This window comes from Myotis nattereri (genome assembly GCF_964212035.1).
Source record: "Myotis nattereri genome assembly, chromosome: 16".
NCBI classification, from domain to species: Eukaryota; Metazoa; Chordata; class Mammalia; order Chiroptera; family Vespertilionidae; genus Myotis; species Myotis nattereri.
Genome location: NC_138091.1, coordinates 41,364,638 through 41,380,274, shown reverse-complemented (window position 1 = coordinate 41,380,274; position 15,637 = coordinate 41,364,638). Strand labels below are relative to the sequence as shown.

Here is a 15,637-nt window from a genome sequence, read left to right as displayed (position 1 = left end):
GCTAGGATTTGTTTGTCTTCCACACAGGCTGTTTGCTGCTGATATGGAGTGTCCAACTTTGATTGGCATCTCCAGTACAGAGGAAGTAAGGAGCCCCTGCCTTTCAGGAGTTGCTTTTCTCTGGACTTGCAGAGTCGAGTCCCAAACACATTTCTCTTTCTGGAGCCACTGGTGAGAGCAGAAAGCCATGGGGGAGAATCCAGAATCATGATGTCAGAGCTAGAAGACCTCAGAGAAAGGCAGAGGTAGAGTGAAGTGGTTCAGAGCATGGGTTTAGGGGTCAGAATGCCTGGGTTCAAATCTTGGCCACACCACTTACCACCTGGGTGATTTGGGGCAAGTTCCAAAATCCCTTTAGGCCCGAGTTTTCTCAGCTGTAAAAATGAGGATGAGACTCTTACTGACTTCATATGAAATGAGATGACCCATTGTAAAGCACTTAGTATGGCACCTAATGAATTGTCAGTATTTGAAGGCTATTATTATTTTTCTAGTTTTGCAGTTTTATAGTTGAGGAGCCTGATGGCCAGAAAGGAAGCACAGCTCATTAGCTATCCACCCAATCAGGGCAACTTCCCAGGCAGTGCTGTGCCAAAGGCGTGTCCTGTGGGATCAAGGCCCGGCCATTAACTATGCTGAGAGAGGGAGAATGGGCAGCACCACCCTAGCTGTGGGGTTGGAGCTTTGAGAGTGTGTGCAAAACAAGGCATAGATCCCACCTAACTAATGCCCCAAAGAGGAAGCTCCTTCCTACTGGAATAATTTATTTTGTAATTAAGGCTAAGGAGGCCCTTTCTAATATTTTGGCTTGGAGACTCAGAGTTTAAACTTATAACAGCCACAATGGTTTATTGTGGACCTGTTCTTACGTGCTGAATTGAATGCGTTATTATGATCGCTAAGCAACGAGGGGTCGGGAGCTAAGTACCTGGGGGTGGAAAGCGAGGTTTTTGAGATCCGAGGACAAAGTGTCCGGGAGAGGAGCAGCTTCAAAACCGGAGCCAGGCTTCCAGGCTCAGTAATGTCCAGGCCTCCACTGGCTGTGGAGCTGCCTTTGCCTCTAAGTGTGCAGGGAGGGGTCTGGCACTGGAACTGGCCCCACCAAGGCCTGGGCAGCAGCCCCACTTCTGGTGACCTTCATGTAGGCTTTTAGATTGTGCTTTGCTTTGTTTTGTTGTTTATTTCCCCACAGCAGGGTGGCCTTTCCCTGCTTCTGGGTGGGAACTGGGGGAGGGAGGACGGTTTGCTCCCATCTCCGCAGCTGTGTTTACACTTCCCTGTCAGGGACTGTCTGGGGCCCAACCTTTCCTTAGTCCTTTGCATCCCCTCCGAGAAATGCTATCTGATATCCCTGTGGGCTTTGCAAGGGAGGGGCCGAGTGAGTCAAGGGGTCACCATCCAAAGGGGGCTGGAAGGAAGGGAGGAAGGTTTCCAGGGAGGAAAGAATAGTGCAGACAGTTCTTTTTGAATTCTGGGAAACATCACCTCCTTCCCTTTCTATCAGTGGCCTGATGACCAGCAGGGCACCGAAGTATACTTAGAACCTGCCCACCCCAGAAGGAACAGAATGTGACCTATTGTTTCTAATCACCGGGTAGGACAAAATCTTGTTTTGTGATGGGGATGTGAGTGCACAGAGCAGAACAGTCTTTTCTAAGCTTCACTGGGGCCAGTAGTCAGAGTTACAGCATGTTGAAGCCAATAAGAGCGCGCTAAAATACACATAAATTAAAAAGGATTTAAGAAAACGGTCAAGTAAATAATGCTCTTCTTCTCTAGGGAGCAAGTTGAGCTGGTATTAATCAGTGTAGTAGTGTTGCCGGACTCTCGGCCAAGCCCAGGAGAGCGGCTGCCAAGGCAAATCAGGCATCAGGTTTCAGAAATTAAACACATAATTTTATTTTTCCGCAATAGGGACTTTTCAGAAAAAGAATCACTCTATTAGGCTACTCAGCACACTTTGTCCAATTTCTTTCAGCCCCAAAGGCCCCCAATTTCAGAGCAAGATGAGCAACTGGAAGCCAGGAGTGACACAGTTATTCCTTTTTCTTATTCACTGCCTGGGGGTGGGGCTGGGAGGAGTGGGGCAGGGGTAATGGTACTGTTTTTCAAAGGTCCAATTGCTGACCACTTGCCAACAGTTTTTCCACGAATTTATAGGACAAAGACCTGAAGGGTTGGAAAAGAAAAAGTTGTAAAAGAAGAGCGGGCCAAACAAAGATTGGCTGATAGTTTCTCATGAACCACAGTCAGCTAAGAAAGAGGCTGGTCTCAGGGAAAATTCTCTTCCATCACAATGAGGAGGAACCCATTGGCAGACAAATTTTCCCCAAGAACCCCATGCTTGTTGGTGATGTGGAAAGTTGTTTTTATAATCCTCCAGTGAACAAGGATTACTAAACCCTGGGTTTAGTCCTATGCCAAGTATCGCTGTGGATATGAAAAAGATACACAGTGAGATAGTGAATATAAAAGTGGTACTGGAGCCCTGGCCAGTGCGGCTCAACTTGTTGGGTGTCCTCCAGTGCATCAAAAGGTTGCTGGTTCGATTTTGGGTCGGGCACAGGCCTGGGTTTAGGGATTGATCCCCGGTGGGGGGGGGGCGGTGCAGCCGATGCTCTGCTCTCACATGATGTTCCACTCTCACATTGATATTTTTCTTTCTCTCTCCCTCTCCTTTCCTCTCTCTTAAAAAAAAAAAAAAATCAATTAAAAAATATTTTTTAAAAGTGGTACTGGAGTTGCAGCAAGAGAGATCCAGGAGGGCTGGAAGGCTTAATGAGGAGGTGGAGCTTGAGCTGCGCTGCAGAACTCTGACCTACAACTTTGACATAAATTCCCTCACCTTCCTTCTTTTCCAACCTCAAAATATTTCTGTAACCATATTTTCTTTGTAATTGCAAAATTTCTTTATATCTCCTTGGTAGACTCTCCTAAAGCAATGTGTCCACTCCCATGATGTTAGTTACCATCCATATGTTGATGACTCCCAAATTCCTTTCCAGTATCAGTCCTGACAATCAGATTTTTGGAACATCTCTCCTTAGATAACCCACATTCTATTTTTTTTTTAACAAAAAATTGTTTAATCCTCATGTGAGGATGTTTTTCCATTGATTTTTAGAGAGGTGGAAGGGAGAGGGAGAGACAGAGAGAGAGAAATATGGATGTGAGAGAGAAACATTGCACATGCACCCCGACCAAGGCCAGGGATTGAGCCTGCAACTGAGGTATGTGCCCTTGATCAGAATCAAACCTGGAACCCTTCAGTCTGCAGGCTGGCTCTATCCACTGAGCCAAACCTGCTAGGGCTCAACAATTTAAAAATATATTTTTAAATTGATTTTAGAGAGAAAGGGAGAGGGAAAAAGAGATAGAAACATCAATGATTAGTGACAATCATTGATCAGCTATCTCCTGCACCCCCCAACCCCCCACTAGGGATTGAGCCTGCAACATGGGCATGTGCCCTTGACCGGAATCGAACCCAGGACCCTTCAGTCTGTAGGCCGACACTCTATCAGGCTAGGGTTAAACTGGCCAGGGCTAAACAATTTTTTCTGTAGTGTAATGGTTCTCAAACTTGGTCACACAGTGGAATCCCCTGGGATGCTCTTAGAACTTGTGAAGCCCAGACCATATCTCAGACCAATTAATCAGACTCTCTGGAGGTGGGAGACAGGCATCAGCTATTAAATTTCCCCAGTTATTTGTTTCAATGTGAGTCAAGTTTGAGAAGCACTGATCTAGAAGGTATTGGGAATGGAAGGGAACATTATTGCAAATGACCAAGTATGAAGGAATTTTGTCTTTATTTGGTAGTTAATTGGATAGAAGCAAGAGAAAAACAGCAAAGTCAAGGTTTCTGATAAAAGTAAAAAAATACTAAATTGGGAATCCTGAGATCTGAGTTTAAGACCTCACAGAGCAATTTTTCATCAGTGTAAGGCAAGTCTTTTAATTCCTTTATGCCAGAATAGTCTCATGCATAAAACTGAAGTCCTCCCTACCTACATCATAAAGTTGTTATGAAGATTATTTTAAAAAATAAAGATTACAAGCTTTTATAGTTATACACTTGGAGACAAATTTAAGATAATGTTATTTTGTATTTTAAGTTTTAATTGTTTTAACTTTATGTTTTGAAATAATTTCAGATTTACAAAAGGGTTGCAAAGGTAGAGACTTCCTGTATACCCTTCAGACATCTTCCTCAAATGCTGAGGAAGTACAATTGCTAAAGCCAAGAATTAAGATGAATAAAATATCATTAACGAGTTTATGGACTGTATTCTAATTTCATTGTCCCACTTGTGTCCTTTCTCTGGACCAGGACTCAATTTCACATCACACATTACATTCAGTTGTCATGTCTCGTCAGTCTCCTCCAATCTGGGACAGTTTCTCACCATTTTTTTTTTCTTGCATGGCCTTGACATTTTTTGAAGATCCTGGCCAGTTATTCTGTATTTTGAATTTTTCTAACACATCCTTGTGATTTAATTTATGCATTTTTTCAAGAATACTACAGCCCAGCCAGTGTGCTCAGTGGTTGAGCATCGACCTATGAACCAGGAGGTCATGGTTCCATTCCCCGTCAGGGCACATGCTGGAGTTGTGGGACCAATCAAGAGTAGGGGCCAGCCAATCAATGATTCTCTCTCATCACTGATGTTTTTTTCTATCCCTTCCTCTCTGAAATCAATAAAAATATATATTAAAAAATACTACAGATGTGGTTTTGTGCCCTTCTCATTGCATCATATTGAGAACTGCCTAATCTAGTAAGAATATGTTAACTTTGAGCACTTTGTTAAGGTGATGTCTGCTAAATTTCTCTCCTGTAAAGCTAGCTACCTTTGTAACCTATAGTTATCTTCTAAAGAGATACTTTTTGATACAGGCTAATTTGAAACTAAGGGATTAGGAAAACTTTTGACAGAAATAGAGAAGTCAGGTGTAAATAAAGCAGGAATAAGTAATGTCCGTAAGCCGGTGTTTGGGGGTATTGGTAGGTGTGAGGGATTGGTATGAAGGGGTTCCAGATTGGCTTCAAATGCAGTGGTTCTCAACCTTCTGGCCCTTTACATACAGTTCCTCATGTTGTGACCCAACATAAAATGTTCATTGCTCCTTCATAACGTAATGTTCCTACTGTTATGAATCATAATGTAAATATCTGATATGCAGGATGGTCTTGGGCAACCCCTGTGAAAGGGTCTTTCAACCGCCAAAGGGGTCGCGACCCACAGGTTGAGAACCGCTGATAGTGCGACGTGGGGATGGTGCAACCACTGGATAAGGTGTTCAAGAAGATACTAGTGTCACCTCGAGATTTCCCAAAAAACCTGTCCCCTGATAGTGCCACTTTGTAAACCATCGGGCTGGGGTTGTGCCACCTCGACGCCAGGGTACAGGTGTTGGGACCAAATAAAGACGCGTTCAGAAGGAAGCCCAGGTAGCTGACCTGCAGGGAGGGCGGCGCAGTGCGCAGGCGCCGGAGGAGGCGCGGGGCGGGGCCACGGCGCGGGGGCGGGGGCGGGGCCGCGGCGCGCAGGCGTCCTAGCGGAGGGCGCCTGCGGCTCGGGATGGAGGGTGAGTGAGTAAACAAGCCCGGGCCGGGCGGTGGGGCCGGGCCTCGGCACCTCGCCACCCGGGACCTAAGAGAGGAAAAGGCGAAGGGGTCAGGGAATTGAGAGGAAGCGGAGGGCACCATGCCTGTCTGCCGGGGTAGCGGGGCGGCCACTCCCGACTCCGAGGGCTGACGGAAAGGGGGTGACGGGCCAGTGAGCCCCCGGCGAGGACCACGTCTGGGGCTGGGAGGGCGGTGTGTCCGGGAGGAGGAGCGGCGGGGGCGGGCCCGGGGACGGGAATCCCGTTGGAGGGCGGGGTGGGTCCGGTGGGCGGGGGCCCCAGCTTATGGAGGGCGCGAGTGGGCGGTGGCACCTGCGGGGACCCCGAGACCTGGGGCTGCGCACGAGGAGGGCCAGGCAGCGGGCCGCAGCGCGGGAGGTGTTGCGGGAGGGGTGGCGGTGAAAAACCGGGCCGGGGCTGGGGTGAGGTGGGCGAGGTCCTAGGTGTAAAATACAAGGGGGCGCTCACTCTCGGGGTAGAGCCGGCGCCGAAGCCTCCTTCGGTTTGGGGGCTGGGCGCCTCTCGCCTCCCCAGCCCCAGCCGCGAGTGAGAGGCAGCTTCTCTCCAAATTTGGTTTCCCGCCTGTCCCTGCCCACCCCCCGGAATTCTCCCGGGGATCACACGGCAGGAGGGAAAGTTCCTTGAAGCGAAAAAGCAAGGTGTTTGTTGTATTTGGGACATGCCTGTTAGGAAATGTGGGACAAACTTATTTTGGTAGGAAAGTGACAACTGAGACATTGTGTCGGGGCCGGGGAGAGGGGAGGGATGGGGAAGGATGTCGGCGACGCCGGTGGGCTGCTGAGAACGGGCTCTTAGAGGTGAAATGTAAGATTGTGAAGGGAGCAGCTTAGGCGCGGAGCCCGGCGCGAGAGGAGTAAGCGAAGGAGCCGAGGTGGAGGGCCGCATGGAAAGTGTGGTCTGTTCCTCCGCGTCTTTGAAAAGAAAAATCCCCCCGCACCCGGTGCCTTTAAGTGTAGGAAACCAGCATTGAATGAAGTTTCCAGCCGGAGAAGGTGCTGTTAGACGTTCTGTAAGAGCTTGGCTATTTTCAGTCTTGGAATCCCCGGGGCTGGGATGTTGTGTCATTGAAACAGAGATTACTTACTTGCATAGAAGCAAGTGTGTGTTCGGAGATAAGTACATTTTTGTAAACACAATTACAATAAAGGAAAGGACTATCTAAAAAGTTGTAATGATAATACTATTGCCAAGGTTTATATTGCGTGTGTGCATCACAGTGTTAACTCTCCCAGGGCAGGGATGTTTTTCTGATTTATTCACGGATGAACCCTAAGCACCCCGAAATAGTTCCAGGCACACAGTAGGTGCTCAGTACATATGTGTGGAATACATAAATAGTGGGCAGACCTCTGGGGCTGGCAGTTGGAGTTGTGGATCCTAATTCTGCTGCTAACTGGCAGAGTATTTGTAGGCCGGTCAAGGACCTTATGCTAAAACACAGCTTTAAAACCGGCTGAGGTTGAAATTGCTTCTTCATTATGGTATTATTTGACTTCTCTTTGAAACAGCACTAGAATAAGGAGGCTAGGATTAAAAAAAGAAATTTTGCTCTCAAGACCACTTTCGTGAGAAGGGAAAGGGGGAGAAAATGTAGTTGGACTTGTGTCTCATCTTACTTGCCTTTGAATTAACATGCCTTTTAAACCGTATTTAATATACTAATTTTTTCTATTTAACTTTTGATATCTGAAATCTGGCTTCCTTTTCCTGTGGGTAACAGTTTTTGTTCCTGTTCATGCTTTATATGAAACGTGTAACAATTTATTTAATTAAGTAGTACATGTTTTTCCTGTCTTGGACTGTTTTAAAAATTTCTACTTTGTTAACTAGCAACTGCCAAAAAAATGTTTGAGGCATCAACACTAAAAACACATCACCAGCCCTGGCTGGTGTACTCAGTGGTTACAGAGTCCGGGTTCTATTCCCGGGTCAATCAACGTGTCTCTCACACACCCCTCCCTCCCTCCTTCTCCCCCTCTGCACTCCCTCCATTCCTCTCCCCCTCCCTCCCTCCCCCCCTCTTACCTTCCTCCCTCCTTTCCTCCCACACTCTAAAGAGCAATGGAAAAAATATCCTCTGGTGAAGATTAACAAAGCAAAACCATAAAAACACACATTACATTTCTACATAGGGTAGTTTAAAGAAAAAAAAAAGGCATGTGGAGAAAGGTGAAGAGAATTATACTAGTTAGATTAGGATTGAGGGGGAGGGTTTAAAAAAGAAAAACTTCTCTTAGGGAATACCTTCATTCTAGAAAGTCCCAGTTTTGTTTTGTTTGTTTTTTCTTTTTAAATTTGTTCAGATTGTGTTTTTGGCTGTTTTATACTTTTGCAATCCATCAAACTGTCAGTCGGGACTTAAGTGCTCCAAACCCAAAAGTCAAGAATTACTTAATGGATAATTGGAGTTAAGTGCTTCTGGTGTGTTGTGTTCTCTGACATACTTACCCTAATACTTTGTTTCAAAATGGAATAACTAAAACTGTTGTGTTTTATTGAATGATAATGAGCAGTATTAAGTATTAATCACTACGTATTAAACTTTGTGCTAGTGTAGTACAGAATCAGCAAAGATGGAGCTGATTCTGTTAGGAGATTGCTTTAACTATTATAAATCACTAGAGGCCTAGTGCACGAAATTCATGCACGGGTAGGGTCCCTAGGCCTGGCCAGCGATCAGGGCCAATCAGAGCCAATCAGGGCCTCCTAGCTGCCAGCCGGGGCCTCCCTTCCCTGGCTGCTGGCTGCTGGCTGCTGGCTGCTGGCTGCTCACCGGGGCCTTCCTTCGTTCCGCGCCACCCCCTGGTGGTCAGCACACATCATAGCGAGTGCTCGGTCTCCCCGTTGAACTCCTGTGGGGACAATTTGCATATTAGGCTTATATGTGTGTGTGTGTGTGTGTGTGTGTGTGTGTGTGTATATATATATATATATATATATATATATATATATATACATATATAGTTGTATATCTGTTGGGTCTCATAAAAATTAATCCTGCTTTGATTTTTATCTCCATTGTCTCCAGTGCAAATGACCTTATTTTCTTAATAAAGCAATACTAAAAAATATTAGTGGTATAATTTTATTTTATTTTATTTTTTTTTTAAATATATTTTATTGATTTTTCACAGAGAGGAAGGGAGAGAGATAGAAAGTTAGAAACATCGATGAGAGAGAAACATCGATCAGCTGCCTCCTGCACATCTCCCACTGGGGATATGCCTGCAACCCAGGTACATGCCCTTGACCGGAATCGAACCTGGGACCTTTCAGTCCACAGGCCGACGCTCTATCCACTGAGCCAAACCGGTTTTGGCTATAATTTTATTTTAAATAAGAATTCAGGAAAAAAATTCACAGCTTCCTGTTAGTAAGGTTTTTTTTTCTATGTGTAGGGTGCCCAGAACCTCAAACTAATAACAAATATAAATATTTTAGAGAAGTGGGAGAGTATAAACTAAAGATGTATTTAATAGATCTTACTTGAAGAATTGATGATTTTATACCTAGCCACAGAGTTGATTTTAACAGGAATGTTGATGGAAATTGGTCATCACCAGAATAACTCATTATGCTTTACTAGAGCTGTTGGCAGAGGTAGTTTCACCCCTATTGTTTATGTTTCAACTCCACTGAACTGAAAAGGAAAGAATGAGATGGAAAATTTAAACATCTACAGTGCAATTCACCCAGGCATTAAAAAAAATTATTTGTTCTAAAAGAGAAAGTAGTAAAGACGTTGAACTTGCCCCTAAGATAAGCTTCTGTAAATGGACACCTTTATGTGGATGAAAGAATTTCATAGTTTGGAACTTTTATATTCTGATTTCAGTCTCTCTGAGTTTAAGGATATTGTTCTTTAAATGTTTTATCTCCAAATAGTTCAGTAATGTTTTTCCATTTCCAGCTAGTGACAAACTACATTCTAGGTTTAGCCTTTGAAGCAAATTGAGAACCAATTTTCTGGGGAAAGATTTCCAAGTTTTTAAAGCTTTCTTTTCCTGTAGAGATCTGACTTGTAAATAAGGTAGTTAACATTTCCAATTACCAATTTTTAAAAAAACAAAGCTTATTTTCTTAAAACAGTTTTAGATTTACAAAAATATTATAAAGATATTACAGGGAGTTCCCATATAACCCACATCCCATTTCCCATATTATTAACATCTTACAGTAGTATACATGTAACTTTTTTAATAGTTATTAAACCAATATTGATCATTCTACTATTATTCATTCTGAAGTCATTCAAGAGTTTGGGTTTTTTAAAGAGTTTTTTTACTTTTATTTTTTATTTTTTAAAAAATATATTTTATTGGTTTTTTACAGAGAGGAAGGGAGAGGGATAGAGAGTTAGAAACATCGATTAGAGAGAAACATCAACCAGCTGCTTCCTGCACACCCCCTACTCGGGATGTGCCCGCAACCAAGGTATATGCCCTTGACCGGAATCGAACCTGGGACCTTTCAGTCCGCAGGCCGACACTCTATCCACTGAGCCAAAACAGCCAGGGCTGAAGAGTTTTTTTTAAAAGGTGAAATTGCCTACTATTTTTAATAGTAAGTCTCATACTGGATTAATAGGTCATCAAGAAAGACTTATTTTTCTTTAATCAACATTATTGAGGTAAAAATTTATGTACAATAAATTAATCATTTATGTATATAGTACAGCAAGGTTTCATAAAAGTACATAGTCAAATCACCATCATCACAACCAAGTTATAAAACATTTTTATTATCCCCCAAAAAATGCCTTTGTGCTCCTTTCCTTAAAAAAAGAAGTTTTTATTGACTTCAGAGAGAGAGAGGAAAAGAGGATTATAAACATCAGTGATGAGAGAGAATCGTTGATTGGCTTCCTCCTGCACATCCCCGATTGGGGAGTAAGCCTGCAATCCTGGCATGTGCCCTGACTGGGCATCAAACCGTGACCTCTTGGTTCCTGGGTCATTGCTTAACCACTGAGCCTTACCAGCTGGGCTATGCTCCCCCCCCCTTTTTTTTTAAGAGAGAGAGGAAGGGAGTGGGAAAAAGAGAAACATCAATGTGAGAGGTGAGAGAGACACATGGGTTGGTTGCAACCCAACCAGGGGTGACCAAGGCCAGATGGAGCCTGCAACCTAGGTATGTGCCCTTGACGGGAATCAAACCCGGGACCCTTCAGTCCATGGGCGGATGCTCTATCCATTGAGCCTAACCAGCTAGGGCTATGCTCCTTTCCTTTTAATTGCTTTCCCCAACCCCAACCCCTGACAACCACTGATCTACTCTGTCACTGTCTAGATTTGCCCTTTCTAGAAATATTCTAGTAGAATGTCATGTAAGTGGAGTCATATAGAATGTCATTTGTTTTGGTGTTCTTTCACTTAGCATAAAGTTGTTGAGCATGTATGGGTTGTGCATGTATGGGAACTGTTCATTCCTTTTTTATTACAGAGTATTCAGTTGTATGTATATACTACACTTTGTATCCATTTGCAAATCCATAAATATTTGTCTTGTTTCCACTTTCTGGCTATTCTGAATAAAGATGCTATGAACATTTGTGTACAGATCTTTGTGGGGACATATATTTTCATTTATCTTGGATAATTAGAAATTGTATGTCAGGTTATATGGTAAGTATATATTTAACTTTATTTTTTTTTTAAACTGGCCAACTGTTATCCAAAATGGCTGTACCATTTTGCATTTCCACCACCAATGTATGATGAGGATACCAATTTGCTCCACATCCTTACCAATAATTGATATGATCAATCTTTTTTATTTTAGTCATTTTAATGGGTTGTAATAGTACATCCTTGTGGTTTTGATTTGCATTTCTCTAATGACTAATAGCGTTGAGCATCTTTTTGTGTGCTGTTTTGCTATTTCTATATCTTTTTTGGTGCAGTATCTACTCAGATTTTTTTCTTTTGTCGTTTTTATTGGGTTGCTTATCATACTGAGTTTTGGCATTATTTATATAAAGACATTTTTAAACTTCTTAACCAAAACTGCATGTTTTGAAGTTTATTTTCAGTGTATAAGTAAGTGAACATAATAAAAAGCTACTAAGTAGTAGCTTAATAGTTAACTGACATGTAAATGTTGTTTTGCATGTCTAAGAACTAAAGAACAGATGTAGTAGAAATATAAGGTATTTTTTGATGTGCCATTCCCATTGCCCAAGATGTATGAACCTATTTTCCAAATTTGCTCTAGGGAGTGCTTAGTGTTTTGTTTGTTTGCTTTAAAAAACAATCTGAAGTGATAGTTGCTGGTTAGTGTCCAGATGCTTTGAGAACCAGTCTTCTGGCTGTGTTACAGGTGTTTGTTTTAATCATATCGTCTGTTCCAAATAGTGTGTCTCATCTTCCTCACACGCTCTGTGGGGACTGACTGACTGCCAAATAAACTTTTAGAAACATTGAAGACCCGTGAAAAAGCAAAGCAAAATAAATGTCACTTCACGGTCACATGAAACTCAAATATCATTTTTATTGTAAAAGGAGGAAATGTGGCTTATTTTACATTATGGTTGGTTAAAATAATGGCATTTTCGTGTATATGTGTATACTGTCAACTCTTTTGACAGCGTGTAGGATATTACATGTCAGTTATAACTCCTTTCTTTAATAAAAATACTGATATTCTCTGTGGCCATCTCCTCTAAGAAATTTGTGCGCGCGCGTGCACACACACACACACACACACACACAAGCAACTGTGGATTATATTATTTTCCATTACTTGATCTCCAATTTCAAATGGATACAGCAAACTGCCCTGAGCTCACTATTTCAAAAAGGGAAATGAGTTCCAAAAAGAATGAGAAAGGAATTGCAATTAAAACCCATTTTTTAAGGAGGTTATGATGATTGACCGAATTGTGATCTGTAACATTTGGGTCATTTGTGTCTCAATAAGGATAACCTAACATTTCTCAGGGAGGCAGTTTTGTCTTATATTTGAACCATTTTTTCATTTCCCGGAGTAGACTATTCGTTGTTCGGCAGACAGCATGTGAACAACTACTTAATATTACATGTGAGTGTGATGTATAGTTTTATCAGTCAAAAAGAGGCCCTCTTTTGACCCCATTCCATAGAGGAATGAGAACTATTTAACAGATGTAGGAGGAAGAGAGGTGGGGCAATTTGTAGGAAAGAAATTCAGGTCAGCTTAATTTTTTTATATCCCATCATCTTAGCACTCTTGGATTCAAATTCCTAGATTATGTTGTTTCATTTTCTTCTTCCAGAGAGATAACGATTAACTCTCAGGGAATTCTGTTTTTACAAGCTTAATCACTTGGTTGCGTTTTAGTAAACACAGTGAATCTGTCTGTGTTATGCTATGCCTTCCTTCCTTTACTTATCCTCTAAATTTCTAATCGCATTATACCAGTCTGTTTGGTTCATCAAATGAAACAAAGCCCATGTGCATGAGATCACATGATCATGATCTGATTGTGGTGTATGTGTGACAGTGGGTTAAATTTTGCTTTTTTCTTGTCTGTGCTGTCTATTATGGGGAAAGGCAGGTAATTTTTAAAATGATCCATTAGGAGAATATCATATTTCATATCATATGATATTAAATTCCAAAAGAAAGCTTTTTTTTTTCCCCCCAGAAATTTTAAAAAACAAGGCCTGAAACTTTAGTTTCTGTTTCAGATTTTGGCTCTTCATAGCTCCTTGTAATATATTCAGAAACTTAAAGTTTTAGGTGAAATGAATTAAACTAGTTCTCTAGGAAACCTAAATAGTTATTACTATAGAGTAAAAACATATTCCTGTAGATTTTATTGAATTTTCACATGCACACAAAATTTGTTCTTTCTCTAAAATAATTGCTGGGCCTGCAGGCTGAGCCTAGAAATTGGTTCAGAAAAGCAAAATAGCAAACTTGGTAATTGTGAGAATATATTTGTACACATGACTGGAAGGATAGAGTTTAAAGGACCCTCCCTAATGGCATCAAGTTTTATTTAGACCCGACTTACATGCAGAAGTAATGGTAGCAGCGACCTCAAACTCTTCATAGTTATGGGAGAGCATCCTACTGAATGTATCAGGGTCTAAATATGCTCCACTGACTTAAAAACTTTCTATTCTCTTTTGAAAAGCTGAATATTTGTTTTGCCTTTATGTCTTACCGTTCCTCTGAAGAACAGAAGGCACATTATAAAACTGGACACTTCCCCTTGCATTCTGAGGTAGGTAGCATATACGTACTTCTTTAAAACTGTGACTCTTTATTCAAACACACACAAAAGTTATAGTGTTATATATTTCTAAATGTCTTGCTGTTGACTTTGAGATGAAATTATGCTGTTGTCCTGTCCACCCTTTATTGCTAAGGTGTGGTAGATTTAGATAATTTGGCAGGTACAGTCTTATAGTGTGGATGTTTCCACGCACCTCTTTGATATTAACTTAATTCTTGCTGAACATTTCTCTTAATCACTGTAGTGAGTAGGCTTCAAAATTTCCAAGTAATCCAAGTTCCTTGAGGTATGGGAGGAGGCGGCTGCTAAACATATCCCCAGCCTCCCCCCTGCCCTGCAGAACATCTTCCATCTGTGTCCACTCAGTTGGGGGTTAGGGTGGTAATAAGATCAGGAATTGCAGACATGAAATCTTTTAATTGAAACTTCCTGTTGAACTCATAGTTTTGGGTTCTTTAAGTGTATGCTTTTATGAGTAAATGTAATAGGAATGAAAGTATAACTGACCATGGTTGAGTTTGAGGAATGCTTCATTTCCAGGCTGTACATGCTATTTCTCATCTCTCTCTCTCTTAGATTACAGCAAAATGGACATACCAAATGCCCCAACTTCCAAATGTATCACTTACTGGAAAAGAAAGGTTAAATCTGAATACATGAGACTTCGACAACTTAAACGGCTTCAGGCAAATATGGGTGCAAAGGTAAAAAATAATTTCCAAGTGAAAGGTTCTGTTTTTTAACATATTGATCCACTGTGGAGGGGTTGAATTTTTCAACTCTTCTCTTGAAATCCTAACTACTTTTTTCTTGCCTTTGCTAGGCTCTATATGTAGCAAATTTTGCAAAAGTTCAAGAAAAAACCCAAATCCTTAATGAAGAATGGAAGAAGCTTCGTGTTCAACCTGTTCAGTTGATGAAGCCTCTGAGTGGGCATCCTTTTCTCAAAAAGGTACTTCCGGGTATCTAAGCTCAGCCTTCTTCTCTTCCTTGGACTTGTATTTGTGACTAGAAAATAAGTAAAGATAATTGGTACAGTTATTATAGTAAACTTTGGATAACCGGAATGGTAAATCTGTAGCTTAAAGACCTTTTTGCCTATTGTTCTTCTCAGTTAATGAGCATAATCATGAGTTTTTCATAGAAAAAAACAAGACATTTGCTGTCTACTTTCCTGGGTTCTGTGTGCAGGCTTCAAATCAACCATTTTTGTGTGCCTTGTTTGGCACTTTCAGCATTTTGATATTGGAAAAAAGAATGCCTTGGATAATGGACAGGAATATATTGATAAAAGGGATATCCCTTATTGTAAATTTACAAATCATACCAGTTTTCTAAAGAGATAATAATTTTTAAGATATAAAAATCAGGTAGTATATTGAGAGTAATTTTATTTTCCAAAGCAAAATATGACTATACTTTCTTTTGCTTCCCCCTGTACTGTCCCCATCACCTGTGCAACTAAGTTGATGTCCGCTGCCTTAATGTTTAGGTCTTCAGGAAAACTTCGTCTTCCTCCTCATCTCTTAGGACTTTCAGAGGCCCTTTTCTCTTGTGTACAGCCCAAGGAGACCCACAGTTTTAGGTTGAAATAAACATCAAGTGTGGGATTTGAAATAAACATGATTGAGTAAGTGCTGGATTCGGTAGAGGATACAAAGGTGAATAAGAGAGAGTTCCTACTTTCCACAGGTTTATAGTGTAGTGGTTCCTTTTAGAAGCTGACTGTTACGAAACCCTCAGCTTATTTGAAAGAATTAG

At 41.6% G+C, this 15,637-nt stretch overlaps 1 protein-coding gene across 2 annotated transcripts in view; it reads left to right on the top strand.

Annotated features, from left to right (window-relative positions):
- Positions 1-5,540: 5,540 nt before the first annotated feature.
- Positions 5,541-15,637, top strand: part of EZH1 (enhancer of zeste 1 polycomb repressive complex 2 subunit) — a 29,365-nt gene continuing 19,268 nt past the window's right edge. The window contains exons 1-4 of one of the 2 annotated variants that reach the window (XM_081109431.1): positions 5,541-5,595; positions 13,818-13,864; positions 14,453-14,580; positions 14,700-14,828. In XM_081109431.1, coding sequence (XP_080965557.1) covers positions 14,464-14,580; positions 14,700-14,828 — 246 coding nt within the window. In that variant the 5' untranslated portion in view covers positions 5,541-5,595; positions 13,818-13,864; positions 14,453-14,463. Of the gene's footprint in view, positions 5,596-13,774; positions 13,865-14,452; positions 14,581-14,699; positions 14,829-15,637 lie in introns of both variants that reach the window. The other variant, XM_081109430.1, reaches the window with a different exon arrangement.